The sequence below is a fragment of the Macadamia integrifolia genome, unplaced genomic scaffold (genome assembly GCF_013358625.1).
Source record: "Macadamia integrifolia cultivar HAES 741 unplaced genomic scaffold, SCU_Mint_v3 scaffold1321, whole genome shotgun sequence".
NCBI classification, from domain to species: domain Eukaryota; kingdom Viridiplantae; phylum Streptophyta; class Magnoliopsida; order Proteales; family Proteaceae; genus Macadamia; species Macadamia integrifolia.
The window spans coordinates 113,273-131,477 of record NW_024868159.1 but is presented as its reverse complement, the minus strand read 5'-3'; the positions used below and the strand labels follow the sequence as shown (position 1 = coordinate 131,477).

Below are 18,205 nucleotides of genomic sequence, written 5' to 3'. Positions count from 1 at the left end.
TCATCACATATATTATCAACTGATCTATTTTCGGCCAAAACATATATTGTCAAGTGATTCTATTTCTAGCCACAACGTGATAGTCGGGCATTGCAGTATCCTTGACATTTAGTCCATATATACGGTTACAAGTCCATGAGAAAGAGAAATGAGGCATAAACTTAATGATTTCTAACCTAAAATAAGTAAATGCATCTAGTTGTACCATAAAAGTTCTAATAGCACTGGAATGGAATCACACTTTGATTAAAAGAGGTATTTTGAAAATACTAAAATCTAAAGAGGTATTTGTGAACCCATAGGAGAAGGGAATTATATAAAATACATTACATGCAAGATGAAAATTCCTGCTACCCGATTTTTTTGAAAAAAATTTCCGGTAAACATCACCTTCCCGCACTTTGCCTTATCTAAATGTAGGACTTCATCAACCACCAACATGGTAAAAGTAAAAATTTCTTTAAACATTGAAATTAAATGTAAATAGTCAAATAAGTGGTGCTCATATCGTCAAATGGTTGATGAAAGGTCCATTATTTTATATGTAAGCAAAAAAAGGCCCTTTATCTAACGAATGATCAACTTAGAGAGGGTGTTAAGAGGAGAGATACCGTGAGCCGTGAGGGCATAGGGGTGCCACACAGTTCATATTCACATAATAAGGGAGGAGAGAGGGTGTTAAGAGGAGAGACACTGTGAGAAGGTGCAACAATCATTTTTTCTTGAGGCATAAAAAATCAAGTATTTTACATTGCACACCATGTAAAAAAGGGAATGCTGCATCAATGGGTGTAATTTATATATATATATATATATATCCAGGGTGTCAAGATCTTTAACCCGACTAGTCCTTGGGGTCACTGTGATACCGCTTACAATGGGTGTAATGTGATGAATGCATGAATCCCAACTATACAAGGGGTAATATATAAGGTTTGGCCTCCTGTTGATGCAAGGATTTGGGCATTGCATAGTGTGGATCTCATTCACTACCATTTAATAAGTGGATTAGGGTTATGCTTGGTATGCATATTCTTGAAATGCTTTCTAGGTTGATATTGTATTCCAAAAAATCAAATCAAACGTAGCTTTAATTTTAAAAAGTTCCCTATAATATCCAAAACTCTTTCAAAATGTAGAAGTATGGTTCATTCTCTTTCAACATCATTTAGAGTTGAGCTTTAGGGGGTAAGTTGCCTAGCTAGGACCCACAAAATGTTAAGGTTGAGAAGATGAGATGACAAATATACATTAAATAAATAATGAGACTGGATGTTTAAGATCACGAGTGGAAGACTAAGGCCGCGATTAATATGATTTCTTGAAATGCATTCCAGGAATGTATACTTAATGCAACCTAGAATAACACTTTCTCTTTTCAAATCCTACCTTATAACCTTCATGGTTATCAATTATTTTATCAGAAAGAGATTGAATTCAATTAAGAAGGGGATGATTTTCCTGATTTGTGCAATTTAGAGAATAACTATGTTTGGCATATTTCCCCTTGTGGCATGTTAGATGGGATTGAAGTTTGATCAGCCTCGATATTTTCTCTAGACATGTGGTCCAATGAAAAACATATTCATTGAATGTGGGTATAAAATTTGACGTAGAATTAATTTAAATCATTCCTATAGAGTCCTAAATAGCTAAAACTACCACATCACCTTTCCATATGCCACAGCTAAAAAAAAAAATTGATTTCATTATAGACATTCATGGCCAAAGAAACCTTTTGCCTAATAAAAAATGAATAGAATGAAATGACAATCAAAACATAAAGCCTCAAAAGAAGCAAGGGGTCCAACAACTGCTTAGAGTAGTTGGTTATGGTTCTGCTTGTTGATGCAACCATCATTGAATGTCTCATGTTTGAGAGAGTGGATTAGGTTCTCATATAGGACTGATTCACATAGATGGAATCCACTCAAGAAAAAACCATATGATGGATTTTATCTGTGTGAATCAGATCGTGCGAGAATGGTTCTCACCTAATCAACACTCTATGTTCCTATGAGCCCTTAATTAGGATAGACCATAGACTGATTCATGTGAAACGGTCGGACCATTGGGTCAAAAGAAAAAAAAAAAAAAAAAAAAAGAAAGAAAAAAAAAAAAAGCAGCTTTAAGTACCACCAAATGAACTTAGAGGTCAACGGAAGCAGATGATGGTTGAGGAAATTGCGCAGTTCCATCGTATGCTTGTTTTGTTGTAAGATTTGTTTTCTGCTAAAACACAGTCAAACCATTGACCACTAACCATTGGACAGTGGCCATATTGTAATTTTATGTAACTATTGCGGCATATAGTTATCAACTACTTTCCTACCCCAGGCCCAGTGGATAGCCGTCTCTGAACTGTGTGTGAGGTGTAGACATTCCAATTCATTTTCCACTCTCAGCTCTTTACAAAGCTGTAAACTGTAAATCTTTAACTAAACTCAATATGGAAAGATTAATTATTAATAAAAAATAAACAAATAAAATTAATTTATCGAAGCTGTAAGAAACTAATAATCAAGTGGGAAAAAAAAATTAGAAAAAGGACAGCCTATGAAAAGTTAAGAAATTCAACGGAAAAGGACGTCTGGAGATTGGAATGATCCAAACGTCACCCTTTTCTCATCTCTCTTACCCCGCGTACAGAAATCGGAGTTCGAGGTGGGTCGTTCTGAAATTTGGAGATAGAGAGAGAAAGAAGCAGTTACAGTTTGCACAGAGGGAGAGATAGAGAGAGATATATAGAGAGGGAGAGAGAGAGAGAGAGAGAGAGAGAGAAGGGTCAAAAGGGGCGAGGTTGATCTTCAAAGGCTATACGGTAATTAGGTTTTCTTAAGATTTTTGGCTTCTGTTTTTTTTTTTTTTTTTTTCGAAGTTGTTATGTTTTCGACGATCACAGTATCTTGGGTTATGAGCTAGAGGGTCATTATTTATGATGGTTATTAGTGGTTTCTGAACTGTCTAGTTTGAAAAATTGCTATTTTTTGTTGGATCTCGGGTATCGGATTTTAAGCTCTTTTAGGGTTTTGCCTGGTTAGAGACGCAGGTTATGATAATCTCGTGTCAATTTCTCGGGTTCCTTAACTGGTTTGTCTTGTAAATTTTCCACTGTTATTGGAAGTCTGTGACGAGAGGTTGATCTTTGTCCTAAGGTTTTCCGTTGTTTGGATTTTGGTTTTGTTGTTGAATTCTTTAAAGTTTGTAATTTTTTTGGGGTCTGGATTTAGTCGTGATTGTTTGAGATTTTAAAGGTAGCCGTGGGATTGAAGTCTTATAGAGTCTTTTTTTTCTATATTCATTTGCTTTTGGAGTCAAATTATAACTTGCCGAGTTTGCTGAAGGTTTAGGGCTTTTGGGTTTTCGTCTTGGCTTTGAGAAATTAAGATGGTGGTGAGATGGTGATGCATGGGGAGTAGAAGAGTGAGGGCTGGTGCAGAAAATGATAAGGAAGCGGCAGGTGGGATGCCGAGCTTCATTCCTCAGTTGCCTGCTTCTCATGCAGTGTAAAGTTCCTCTTCAACACTTCTCTTTGGATTGATTTGGCTTTTGTTTTTGTTTTTTGTTTTTTGTTTTTTGTTTTTTGTTTTTTGTTTTTTTGTTTTTTTTGTTTTTTGTTTTTTGCTTTATTGATGTTTTCCTTTCCTTTCCTCTAGATTCTCTGAAGGAATTGTGGTCCTTTTGTTTTTAATCGTCTTTTGGTAATCCTTTTATTTATAATCTGAATTTATGCATGCACTTAGTGTCTAGGTTGAGACTTATGAAGAACTCCTTGGTTTCATATCCATTCTTTTTCTTGTACTTCAAGTAGAAATGTTGAATCCTTTTCCTTTCTAAACTAATTGCGTACTTAGTTTGAGTGGATGCATAGGTGCAATATGATTGATGTCTGATGCTTTGATTGATATCCACCATTTTGAGACATGAAAACTATGCACGTCATTGAGTTCTACAGTTTGGCCTGAAAACCATATTTTGGGGGGAGGGTGTTTCTTATGAGGTCTAAAATCTTACGTGGTAAGTTTGGAAATGTCACCTTAATTCTGTGGGTGCATAATCTGGATGTGAAAAGTGGATGAAAGAATGTGAATTCGAAGAACATGCTTTTAAGATATAGTCTATATGACAAATATGCCAAATTGCACTCACCAAAAGAAAATAAAGAAGAATATACCAAATCAACCAAATCAACCAAACCAACTGCCATGAACGAAGGTGAAAGAACAGTCCTTGGGCCAGGGTAACACTCTTTAGTATGTGAATGATTTATTATGTTGATTTGCTGTTTTCTGTTAGCTACCAATTATTTCTATGGTGTAGGTCATATCGCCATTGCAATACATTTGCTGTTGTTGCTAATGCAACCGTATGGTTTTTGGTATTTATGGGTTTCAGTGGCACAGAAGGAAATAACACCCCTTCTTCTCGAGTTTCTGACTTTGGGGCACTGGCAAATTCGGTCGGATTTCGCATAGAGGATGCTGTTAGCCTCGGCAGAAGTACGTATCTGTGCCCTTTTTTCAAGATTTCTAACTTGCATCATAGAAATAGTCAGTTTTCAATATTTTAACTTTTGCGCAACTATCTCCATGTCATCTGCTCTGTTCTGTTGTACTTTATTTTGTTAAGTTATTAGTTGTTATTTGTCTACTGTAGGAGTAGTGCAGTATTGTCCTTTTCTTTTCTGATTATTTGTTGTTCTTATGTTATGCTGTTAGTGAAGGGCAGGTGTGTAACTTCACTCTTATAAGCTTATTATTCATTGACTTGTACTGTATGATAGGGCTAACAATCTACGATGATTTATGTATCCCCATCTGCTGCTCTTCTCTGGGTGTTATTACTTTTTTTGCTATTACTAGTGGACTTTTGCCCTGCATTGATGATTTGTTCATCTTCTACTGCTGCTCTTTTCTGGCCTGCGGTTGATTTTTTCTGTTGCTCATATTATTTGTTTTTATTTGGATTTCTTCTTCATGAAGAAGTTTCTCTATTGCTGCTGGTGGTGGCTGATATGTTTTGTTGGTGCTGTGACTGGAAATGTGATACTTTTAATGTCGTTCTGTTATTTGCTGCATCTGGGTGTGGTTGCTGGTCACGAGCTTCTACAACTAATATACCCATCAAGTTTGGTAATGCTAGTTATGTCTGTTCTTGTTGTTCAAAGATTACTACGTGCCAGAAGGGCTTATGATGTTGTTGTTACTGCTATGATGTTTTGGCTTGCGAATGAAGTTCTCTCTGTGCTCACTAGCGTCTATGACTGCTATATATGTTCAAGATTGGTTCTACTGTTAGTATCTATTCTTGTTCCAAGCTAGAGTCTAGGATATATATGCTCCAGCTTGAGGGGAAGTGTTAAGTATCAATTGTTATTTGTTCAAGATTGGTTCTACTGCTAGTATCAATTGTTATTTGTCTACCGTAGGACTAGGGGTAGTAGTGTCTTTTTCTTTTCTTATTATATGTGGTTCTTATGTTATGCTGTTAGTGAAGGGCATTTATGTAATTTCTCTCTTATAAGCTTTATTATTCATAGACTTGTACTGTACGATAGGGTTATCCATCAAGCCTATAATCGGTATCACTTTTCTCTCATTTGTCTCTTGCAGGACTCCTACTTTCTCTTTCTTCTTCTCTACTTTTTCCTTGTTCATGGTATTTTAGATCAAGTTTTGTCAAAGAAACATCATAATTCATAAGTGTATCACCTCTTGTATCATTAATGGATAGTTTGTTGCATAATGTTTGGGATATATCGCTCTCTAGTATGTCGTCACCACTTAAAGTCTGTTAAGATTTGATGTGTGGTACTTTGGGTTCAAGTCTATTATGTTGTAATGTGTTTTACTTGTTTATCTCTTATCTTTTTCAGCTGTCTTTATTAGCATGGGAGGTAAGGATGTAATTTCCATTAATGAGTGTGATTCAATATAGTGGAGAGAAGTGCATTCTCTCCCACATCATTCTACCGCCACCTCTCTCATCTTCTCCTTCTTCTCCTTCTTCTCCTTTAACCTTCTACTCTCCTCTCTTGCCCTCTTGTTCGATTGCGACTCTAGATTCCAACTTGGTGTTGGTTTGAGAGTCGTGCTACAAGTTCTTTGCTTGTGTTTCCTCTCTTTGGAACCCTAGGTTACACGGAGGTTCTGGGCAAGAGGCTATTATGTGAAAAGTGATGCAGATTCTTCACCAAACTAGGCTTGTTTTATTTGGAATAAGCCTAGGGTTGGGTTCCATTCATGTTGGGCCTTTGATCCCATGTGTTTTGAGTGTAATGGGCCACTTTTATGGGCCTAAAAGAGGGGCTATAAGGTTGCATTCGGGATTACTAGTTTGTTTCCTTTTCATTAGTTTCCTATTTAGTTGGGTTTGATTCGAGTTATATTTGTTTCTTTAGGAGTCAAGTTATTAGTTGAGTCAAGTCATTAATAGTTTGTTTCCTTTTTTCAACTAGTTTCTAATTTCAATTTTTAGTAAATATTGTAATAGGAGAATATTTGGTTTCCTTTTTGAAGAACCTTCTATTTTGTAATTCCATCCCCCATCAACATTATAAATAAAGAGGAGGAGGCTCCTAAAAGAAGAATGATTTTGATAAACAAATTAATGGCTGCTGCTATTCTCTTTTCCATGAAGAGTTGTCTTGTGCTTGATCAAGGTTGATGGAATTAGTGTTTGATCCAATTGACTCTTTGCAGTGTGAAGCCTAAGAGGCTCATTTCAAGTGCTCTTCTTCTCTTTCAAGGGGTTATTACTGTTCTACAAATCAGATCTGTCCTAAGGAGTACTGACTACTGAAATTGATAGCTTGCTGGATTTTTTTTTTTTATACACTTTTTGGTTTGATCTGTTTACTAAGCTCCTTTACTGTAATGATCAGGTTAGTTGGGCTGTGTGATTCCTATACCAGTCCCTGCAAGGTCTCCTTGACCTGCTTGCTGATTTTATCTAAGTTTCCCTATTTACTGGAATCGTTAGTTTGTTTGTTTTCTGACCTGATCTTCCTATTCTGATTTATTGTTCTACTTTTGTGCTGGACTGTGGTTGTTCTTCTGATAAAAAAAATCCTACAGTTGAAGGCTTGGTTAGTTCACCTATCCTAGTCTATATTAAGTGGCATCAGAGCATGGTAGAGAACAACCCTATTGTTGAGATGCTGGTTTCTCTTGCTTCTATAATGGAGATGTTGATATAGATGAATCAACAAATGGTGCAAATGGATGAAAGCTTAGCTAGAATACAACGACGTTCTGTTGTCCCAGAATCATTAATAACACCTATAATGACTCTATGGGAAGTGAAGAGACCTCTATTTAAACCAAAATAACTTGAAGTGATGGTTACAATAAAAGAGATAGTTCTTGAAGTTTCAAAAAACAGAAGGTCAAGAGTTAGAAGATTCAATTGAAGAGTTCTATATTGAAGAGATTAGAGTAGACAACATTGAAGCCGTGGACGATGATGTAGTGGTTGAAAGCACTCCAGAACAAGTCTTTGAGATTCATGATGAAAAGGAAGAGCTTGTTCCTTCAATCCTTGATGAAAAGGATACCAATGTTGACGACTCTATGCACACGACATTCACAGTTGATATTGATTCAGAGGTCGAGCATATAAAATTTGTTATGCCATCATGGTTTAATGAAGAGAAAGCCCCACGCCTTGAAGACTACATTCTAGTTTACAAGCAACCAGAATTTTGTTTGGGAATCGTCAAAGCTGTTAATATCATATTCTTGTCCCTCATCACTGCAAAATTCGAGGACAAATTTTTTCAAGATGGGGAGAGCTGATGTATATTCGCTACCAAATTAGGCTTGTTTTATTAGGAATAAGTCTAAGGTTGGGTTCTATACATGTTGGGCCTTTGATCTCATGCGTTTTTACTGTAATGGGCCACTTTTATGTGCCTAAAAGAGGGGGCTATAAGGTTGCATATGAGATTACTAGTTTGTTTCCTTTTAATTAGTTTCCTTTTTAGTTGTATTTGGTTTGAGTTATATTTGTTTCCTTAGGAGTCAAGTTATTGGTTGAGTCAAGTCATTAGTAGTTGTTTCCTTTTTTTAACTAGTTTCTAATTTCAGTCAGTTTCTAATTTCAATTTTTAGTAACTATTGTATTAGGAGAATATTTGTTTCCTTTTTGAGGAACCTTCTATTTTGTAATTCCCTTCCCCATCAATATTATAAATAAAGAGGAGGCTCCTAAAAGAAGAATGATCTTGATAAACAAATTAATGGTTGTTGTTATTATCTTCTCCATGAAGAGTTGTCTTGTGTTTGATCAAGGCTGATGGTATTGGTGTTTGATCCAATTGACTCTTTGCGGTGTGAGGCCTAAGAGGTTCCTTTCAAGTGCTCTTCTTTTCTTTCAAGGTTTTCTTTTCAAGGGGGTTATTGCTGTTCTACGAATCAGATCTGTCCTAAGGAATATTGACTACTGAAATTGATAGCCCGCTAGATTATTTTTTTATATACTTTTTGGTCTGATCTGTTTACTAAGCTTCTCTACAGTAATGATTGGGCTAGTTGGGCTATGTGATGCTTATACCAATCCCTGCTAGGTCCCCTTGACTTGCTTGCTGATTTTATCTAAGGTTCTCTATTTATTGGAATCGATAGTTTGTTTATTTTCTGACCTGATCTTCCTATTCTGATTTATTGTTCTACTATTGGGCCGGACTGTGGTTGTTCTTCTGATAAAAAAATCGTGCAGTTGAAGGCTTGGTTAGTTCACTTATCCTAGTCTACATTAAAAAGTTTGAAGAATCATGAGATGAGATTGGATGAGAATCATAGAAACAAGAGGTCTCATGTGAAGAAATAGAGGTTTGGAGCTCAAATCAATAAAGAACAGCCCCCTCTAAGGTTCTGCTAGTTTTTCCCTTGAGCTTCTCTCTCTCATCTGACTGTTTTTGGAGCTAGGATACTTTCCATTTGGATCACCTAAGGGTCCTTTGCAATCCCCCAATTGATGTAGATAAGTCACTTAATGAGCTTATTTTATTGCAAATAAGCCTTGAGTTGGGTTATGTATGTTTTGGGCCTTTGATCTCATGGGTTTTTGTAATTGGCTACTTTAATGGGCCTAAAATATGGGTAAAAAGTAGGAAAACAGGATTTAATTCATAAGCTTAGTTAGAGTCTTGTTTTGAGTCTATTTCCTTTGTTATTTCAGTTTGAGTCAGTTTATGTTTCTCTATTAGTGAATGACTAGTTAGTTACCTACTCTATGTTGGATTTCTAGTCTAGTCCTACTTGGAGTTTAACTCCTATTTAGGTTATGACTGCTAGTCTGCCCTCATTTTATAGGGGAGTTAATGTACTCTAATTGGACAGATATGAAGAATGATGAATTGAGTTAATGTTTGAGAGCCTTAGGGCTGTGTCATGTGAGTGATTCTTCTCTACCCCCTTCTTTATGCGATTTCTCTCACTCCTTGGTTGGATTTGTGTAATATCTAATTGTGTGATCCCTTCCTCCCCTTTCTATTATGATTTCCCCTCTCTTCCCTAAGACCCTCTCCATCAATTGGGTATCAAAGCCGAAGGATCCCTTGTTCTACTTAAACATAACTCCCGTCACGTCCCACGGTAGCCCTTCCATCTCCCACGCAACTCCCTTTCTCTCCCTAAACCCTTCCTTTTTCCCTCCTTCCGATTTCCAAAAAAAAAAAAAAAAAGAGGAAGAAAAAAGAAGTAAAGCGGGCCGATGGATCTAGACATTTTATTGGATATCCGTCAATAAATGCAATTGATAATAGAGAAGCTCGATGAAGTTCAACGACATTGCACGGACATCAATACCCAAGTACACTCTACCTTCAACTATGTGATCTCAGCCGTTGAACAACAGGTAGACGATCCAGAAGATGAACCACTAGTGGTAGAAGATGAGATGACACTGTTGGAAGTTGAAGATCAACTTGTGGAAAAATTGATGGGGGTCCTAGGGAAGAAGGGATGGGGAAATCAGAATAGAGAGGGGGAAGAAGGGAAATCACACACTTCACTAGTGCACAAACTCAACATCTTCATTTAATAATCAAATCACTCTGATTTGTCCATCGGTTACAGTCAATATATAGGAAAGTAAAGACATAGAATTAGAAGCTTAACTGAAACGGAAACTAGCCTAAACTAGGAAACAATCATAAAAAAGGAAACCAATGCAAGGAAATAGATCCTAACTCCTACATTCAAATCTAGAAAATAAAAGACATGGAATAAAATACTAAATAACTACTAATTTTATTTTCAACCCTTGTTGGACCAAAACCCTGGGTTGGATCGGTTCTTCTTGGCATTTGGCTTCCAAAGCCGGCCATATTGGTCCAATCAGGTAAGGGCAGCCGTATCTGCATCAACTCCCCTCCTTTGAAAAGAACTTAGGGAAAGGACTGAGGAGACCGTTTGAAGGAATACGTTGAATGAGGAACGATCCCACCATATTCTTGAGCTTAATTTCAGGGAGATCTTTGGCAGGATAAAACTTTGTAGTCTTGTTGGCATGTTTGAAAGAATAGGTGCCATAATGTTATACTTTCTTGTCAAACAACTAAGGTTGACCAAGAAGGATATGGCACACCTTCAGAGGGAGGACTTACATTGGACTGTATCTTTGAATCCACCAATTGAATATGTGACCAAACATTTATCTGTGATTTTGAGATTAGTGTTGTTCACCCAAACAACCTTGTAGGGATTTGGATGTGGCTCTGTCTTCAATCCCACCTTAGGAACGCCTTCAGAGACATTAGTGCAACTACCTCCATCAATGACCATGGTTAACAACTGGTCATTGCACTTCACATGAGTGGAAAATACTACTGAGGCGCCAATCTTCATTATCAATGGCTTTCTGAGTGGTCAACACATGAATGACATAAAAGGATGTTGGTCTTCATCATTGAGAGTTTCATTGACTTCACCTGGCGCACGCTCCTCTTAAATCAACTGTGTTAGAACCAAGTTGCTCTTCAGGAATATATGGTATAGGAGAATCTTTATCAATAAAAGCAACCGAACGGTTGGGACATTGAGCACTGATATGTCCAAATCCATGGCATGAGTAGCATCGAACTGTAAATTTTGAAGAATCAGAAGGTTTATCTGAACCACGCCGAGGGGGTGAGTATGGACGAGTAGGCCGTGAAGACATTTCAGAAACATGTCAAGGTGGAGAATACGGCCGACTAGGTCGTGAAGAGGCCATAGATGTAGCACTGGACTGTGGTTTGCTAGATGACCTTTCTTGGGTAGGAGGTTGTTGCAGAATGGAACTAGTACCTCGAGAAAAAGTATCTACAAAATCTCTCCGATTGTATGGGCGTTTCAGACTTTCCTCAACCTGATACGCTACTTGCATGGTATCTTCCATGGTAGGTGGTCGACTAGATGCAAGGGCAGCACTAAGTTGAGGGTGCAAATTATTACAAAATTGTGCTAGCAATATTTCTTCATCCCACTTAAAATCAGAACGAGTGGTCAAATAATAAAATCTCGCAACATATTCTTCAACAGTTAAATTCTTTTGTTTCAACTGTGCAAACCTGAGATGCATGCATTGCTTGTAATCAGAAGGCAAAAATCTCTGGTTCATGACTTCATGCATTTCAGCCTAAGTAGTGATTAAACCAGTGCCTCAGGTTCGGTTATGTTGTTGCTTGATCCACTAGATTCGGGCCGTGCCTTCCAGATTGGCCTTTGCAAATAGGATCTTTCGAGCCTCAGTTAACCCATACCATCTGAAGAATGTATCTAAAGCTGTGAATCCAGTCAAGGTACAATTATGGATTGTTATTTTTATAAAAATCAATAACATCCAATTTTGCTGCTCTTTCTGCTCCATCATCATGTCTACCAGTTCCATATGATGTTGGTGGTGTATGATGTGGTGGCGGTGGTGGTAGTGATACTAACGGATCCTGTGGAGTGGTGTTGGAAGAATCCTCAGATTGAATGGGACTCTTTCCTTTATCTGCTGCCGCCAAACAATCAATAGAAACTGCATAGATCCCATAGAAACTTGCATAGATTCTACCATTGTCTTAAGAGACGTGACCATGGTAGTGAGAGCATCAATTTTTGTATCAGTTTCTCCTTTAGAAGAGTTCACCTGTTGAACAACTTCACTATTGGCTACTATGGTGATGATTAACAAAATAACACTCAAAGAATAATGGCAGAATAATAAATAACTTTTTTTTTTGAAAGAGCAGAATTGTAATTACTTGCAATTCAATTTAAACCACACAGGGGTGTATCACATATGGTAGGGGTCTAATTGTAAATAAGGAAAAAAATAGGAGGGATAAAAGAATTAAAGAGAAATAAAGGGGCAAAGTGGGGAAATCTAACAAATTAAAGAGATTAAGGGAGAAATATTTGGGGTGGGGTTTGGGATTACAGACTAAAGGCTAGGGATCTCCTTCTTGGAGACGGAACCAGCAGAGATGACTCTGATCTATCGAACCAGATAACGAGTTGGCGAAGGAGTCAGAACCAGGTAAGTCGCCACCTCTCTCTCTCTCTCTTCTCGGCTTCTCTTCTCCTTCTTCTGTTTTCTATTTCTCTCACCCTTCTCGTTCTCATCACTCTTCTTTTTTTTTTTCTTTTTCTTTTCTGTTTGTCTTCTGGTCCTGTTTCAACTACTTTTTTTTTTGGGCTGCTGTCGGAACATTAGAGAGGGGTTTCGACCTGAGAAGAGGTTGGTGGAGGTTCTGGTGGTTTTTCTGTCGTCTCTTCCTCTTTTCCTTCTGTTGCTCTTTTTTTTTTTTTTCTGGTCACTCAAACCTAACAGGGAGGGGTTTCAGACTTCTTTGTTTTGCGACAGGTTTTTTTTTTTCTCCAATTCTGCACGCCAAGGGAAAGAGACGGAGGGAAGAAGAGAGTGATGGGGAGGATCCTTCGGCTCTGATACCAAGTTGATGAGGGCCCTAGGGAAGAAGAGATGGGGAAATCAGAATAGAGAGGGGGAAGAAGGGAAATCGCACACTTCACTGGTGCACAAACTCAACATCTTCATTCAATAATCAAATCACTCTGGTTTGTCCATCGGTTACAGTCAATATATAGGAAAGTAAAGACATATAATTAGAAGTTTAATTGAAATGGAAATTAGCCTAAACTAGGAAACAACCATAAAAAAGGGAACCAATGCAAGGAAATAGATCCTAACTCCTACATTCAAATCTGGAAAATAAAAGGCAAAAATAAAATACTAAATAATTACTAATTTTATTTCCAACCTTTGTTGGACCAAAACCCTTAGCTGGATCGGTTCTTTTTGGCCCTTGGCTTTCAAAGCCGGTCATGCTGGTCCAACCAGATAAGGGCAGCTGTATCTGCATAAAAAATTTAAATCGGTTGATCTCTTTAGTGAATCGATTGATTTTATTTTTCCAAGTCACTGTTTCACCAATGAACTTCGCGTTGTGGATTTCATAGCATTCGATCATGGTTTTGATGGTGACTTCATACGAGCAAAGATGAATATTGATCGATTAGTGTTGATTCTCCCGTTCTACAAGACTTGTGGGCGAGTTTTTCTCAACATCGAGGGAATTGATGTAGATAAGTCACTTAATGAGCTTATTTTATTGCAAAGAAGCCTTGGGTTGGGTTATGTATGTGTTGGGCCTTTGATCCCATGGGTTTTCTTTGTAATGGGTCACTTTAAGGGATCTAAAATATGGGTAGAAAGTAGGAAAACGGGGTTTAATTCATTAGCTTAGTTAGAGTCCTGTTTTGAGTCTATTGCCTTTGTTATTTCAGTTTGAGTCAATTTAGGTTTCTCTATTAGTGAATGACTAGTTAGTTATCTACTCCATGTTGGAGTCCTAGTCCTACTTTATGTTGGAGCTCTAGTCTAGTCCTACTTGGAGTCTAACTCCTAGTTAGGTTATGACTGCTAGTCTGCCCTCTTTATATAGAGGAGCTAATGTACTCTAATTGAACAGATTTGAAGAATGATGAATTGAGTTAATGTTTGAGAGCCTTAGGGCTGTGTCATGTGAGTGATTCTTCCTCTTTCCCTTCTTTATGTGATTTCTCTCCCTCCCTGGTTGGATTTGTGCAATATCTAATTGTGTGATCCCTTCCTCCCCCTGCTATTCTGATTTCCCCTCTCTTCCCTAAGGCCCTCTCCATCACCCATGGTCTCGTCTAGTGAGAAAGGAGTTGTTAAAGGTACTTCCGACACTGTTTTGGCCCCTTTTTTGTTTTTCAAATGTTGTATGTTATGTTTTCGGCTGCCTTGTGTTGGTGAGCTATTTTGTTTGGACCTCTTGAGCTGGTATGAGATGTTGCTACACCTTGAATAGTGTATTTGAGTTGTGTGTTTGTTCTCCTTGCTGGATTTTTTTTTTTCCTGAGTGTTCAGAAGGAGTATTTGGGTAAAGTGTGTATTCCCCATTTGGCTTGGGTATCATTCCCACTTTCTACATGTGTTCCTACATTATGTTTGAGGTCTGTGGACCTGTGGGCGATTAGGCTAGTGCTTTGAGTAGTACCCATTCTATTCAAATTGCCTTTGAGAATCCCAACACCCAGATCTCCATTGTGCAGTTGGACAACACCAGCTACTTGGACTGGGCTCATCCTGTGAAGCTTTCCCTATGGAGTAGGGGGAAGTTAGAGTACATTACAGGCACCAACACGTTTAGGCCCCTTACCCAAGAACTCCATTGTTATGACTTGGTTGATTTTCTCTATGAAACCTGAGACTGGTAGGAGGTTAATGAGGAGGAGACTACCAATGATATTTGGGACAGTGTCTCCAAGACTTTTGACTGAGTGGGTGACTTGGCTAAGGTTTACCAACTCATTCAAAAGATCATCACAATGAGACATGGTGGTAGGATAATTTTTTAATACTGTAACATTGTTATTGGTCTTTGGGAGGAGTATGGCCATTATCAGGACCTCCAACTATCTAGTCCAGATGTAAAATTGAGAAGGAGTGTGTCCTAAATCTTTTTGGTGGGCTAAATTCAGAATATGAACCAATCCAGGTATAAATTTTGGGCTGATCTCCTCCCTCCTTAGATGAGGTCTATAGTTACTTGTAAAAGTGAGGATATCTAGAGTGGCCATGGAAACTATACCTTCTTTTGGCTGTTAACTCTTACTTCTAGCTCCTGAAGAGATTTGTGTGGTGGAGGAAGAGGCCAAGGGCAATCATGTGGGGATGACAGATTGATTCAGATGTGATCACTGTTGGAAATCTGGACACACTAGAGACAGATGCTACGTGCTTTATGGCTGTCCACTTGGTATGTGTCGCGGCAAGAGAGTGGGAGCTATAGCCAATTCTTTACCTTCCACCTTGCAGGTCTCTACATTTGCTCCTCCTATTGCCCCTCCTTAGGTTATTGGGTCTAGAGCCATTGGTGTATGTCTTAGTGTTGTAATTCCTATTCTGTTTGTTTTGATAGGGATAAGGTTAGGTTTGTTGATGCTCTCCTTTCCTCTATTTTTGCTAAGTGTAGTGTCTATGTTACTTCTATTTCCCTTGATTCAGTTCTTCATGTTCCTAAGTTTGCCATTGACCTCTTATCTTTGAGCCACTTAACCAAGTTCTTGAATTGTCGTTTTTTTAGGACTTGGTGACAGAGAATTATTGGTAGCAGATGTGAGGAAAAGGGGCTCGAACGTCTTTTTTTGGCCTATTGCTCAGTTCTACGTGTGTGGACGTAGTGACTACAATGGTGCTGATTCTGTGATGTTCTGGCATCACACTTTTGGGGCCACCCCCCTCTTTTGTTATGAAAAAACAATTGTAACAATTGTTTTATGTCAATGTGAGCCTTGTTGGTTTGCAAAACATTGTTGTTCTTTTTATCTTATGGTAATGGATTAGTTCTTCCTTTTCATATTGTGCATACGATGTTTGGGGACCTGCTCTCACTACCTTTTTGTTTGGCTATCATTATTTTGCATCCTTTGTAGATTGTAGATGATTGTTCCCACACTACCGTTTTGATGAAACATTAAAGTGAGGTTTATGTTGCTTTCAAGCATTTATATCAAATGATTTGCCCTCAATTTGCTAATAAAATTAAGATTGTTTTGATAATAAGGAGGGGGGGGGGTGAGCACATGTATGGTGGACTCAAAACACTTTTTTTTATTGATAATACCATTATTCATCAGCTTGCTTGTTTGACACATCCCAATAGAATGGGCTAGCTGAGAGTAAAAATCGTTATTTATTGGAAGTCACCAGAAGTCTTTTATTTGGCATGCATGTCCTTATGGTTTTTTTTTTTTATTGGATGCCCTTCTTACTGCTGCTTTCTTAATCAACCATATACCTATTAAACTTCTTGGTCCCAAATCCCCTTTGGGCATTTTGTACCCTCAGGCTTTTGGTTTTTCTCTTCCCCCTAAGTTGTTTGGGTTTGTTTGCTATGTTCATGTTAATAGGTCCACTTGGAATAAACTTGACTCTAATGCCCTCAAATACCCTTTTCTTAGGTATTCCCTTCTACGAAAGGCTATAAGTACTACCATCTCCCTTCCTAAAGGAGATTTCTCTCCAAAGATGTCACCTTCTTTGAATCTATGCCTTTCTTTATTCCTCATCAACACCTACTTCAAGAGAGAATAGTGGGAATGAAAAGGCTGATGATGTCACGCCTTTTCTTCCACCTTTGCTTATTCCTCCTTTTATGCTTGATGTTGGGAAACACAAGGAGGTGGATCTTGTTGATGTTCTTGATCAGTCAAGGGGAACTTGAGGAGTTACTTATTTACAAAAGAGAAGGGAAAGAAGACCTACCAAGAGTCCTCTTTGGATCCACATCCTGAGATCCACCTTCCTCAATTAGGTAGCACTTTTTCCCCTTTGAGTTAGATTTTCCCATTGTTATTCGAAAAGGAAATGGAGCTTTTACTAATCCTATAGCCAAATTTGTTTCTTATGGTGCTCTCTCTCCTGCGAATGTTGCCTTATCTATTGCTCTTTTCTCTGCTCCTATTCCCAAGGATGTTGTTGAGGCCATGTCTGACTAATGTAGGAGTAAATTCCAGGTAAGAAACAACCCTATAGTAGCATCGATACTCCAATAGCTGATAGAATCTCCAAGAAACTTGCTGTCCGGAAATCCAGATTTGATGGTGTCGCAGGAAACTAGTTACAGAAATTAAAGATGAGAAAATAAACTGAAGAAGATAGATGGGGAAGGGGGTTAGGTTGGGTCGAGCGTCTCACCTAAGCTGTCTCCCACGACATTGCATCTCACATTATTTCAGCACAAATCTTTTTTTTTTTTTCATTTAATCATGAGTTGTAGATTAACCTTCTTCCTTTATTTATAAACTTTAAATTTATTACAAAATTGGGTCCTTCCTTGCATGGAAGGAAAGGAATCCCCTTGTCATTAGATATATATCCTAATTGGAAACTAATTACAAATGAAATCAAATACCTCCCTTTTACAAAGATAGAAACCCATTAAATTAGAATTCTTACTTTTTGAAAGTAAAAACTAAAATAAAAAACTAGCTAGATAATATCTTCTTAATTATTACAAGGAAATATGAAAATTGAAACTACAAAAATCAAAGATTTGCTAAAATCTTGGAGCCTAAACTTCTCCATGCGAGCTGGCCATGGGGCCCACGAATCAGAGGGAATCTTCTTCAAGTCTTCTCCATGCAAGCTGTCCTTGGGTTGAACCAAGAACCAAGACATCAGCCCATGCTGCCTCCCACAATAGTCGCATCCCACAACCTGTCTGGACTGGTTTTGGGGCATTGTTCCTGCAATCTATGCTCTCCCAAAAAAAAAACGTCCGCGAGTTTGGTTGAGTTGAATCAAACTTTGCTTGATCAGCCTCTAGTGGGTAGTATACTCCACAATCATCACCATTGTCCGCTGCCTTTCTGGCTCTGATACCAATTAATGTAGGAGTAAGTTCCAGGTAAGAACCAACCCTACAGTAGGATCGATATTCCAGTAGCTGATAGAATCTTCAAGAAATTGCTGTTCTGAAATCTAGATATGATGGTGTCGTAGGAAACTAGTAACAAAAGTTAAAGATGAAAAAATAAACAAAAGAAGATAGATGGGGAAGGGGGATAGGTTGGGTCGAGCATCTCACCCATGGCCATCTCACGCAAGTTGTCTCTCATAACACTGCATCTCATAATTTTTCAGCACAATTTTTTTTTTTTTTATAATTTAATCATGTGCTGTA

At 38.0% G+C, this 18,205-nt stretch overlaps 1 protein-coding gene across 3 annotated transcripts in view; it reads left to right on the top strand.

The window, feature by feature from the left end:
• The first annotated feature begins 2,599 nt into the window (after positions 1–2,599).
• The window catches only part of LOC122063426 (transcription factor TGA2.2-like), a 43,143-nt gene continuing 27,537 nt past the window's right edge, over positions 2,600–18,205 (top strand). Inside the window, exons 1-3 of one of the 3 annotated variants that reach the window (XM_042627133.1) lie at positions 2,600–2,821; positions 3,351–3,506; positions 4,396–4,499. In XM_042627133.1, coding sequence (XP_042483067.1) covers positions 3,409–3,506; positions 4,396–4,499 — 202 coding nt within the window. In that variant the 5' untranslated portion in view covers positions 2,600–2,821; positions 3,351–3,408. Of the gene's footprint in view, positions 2,822–3,344; positions 3,507–4,395; positions 4,500–18,205 lie in introns of all 3 variants that reach the window. The other 2 variants (XM_042627132.1, XM_042627134.1) reach the window with 2 other exon arrangements.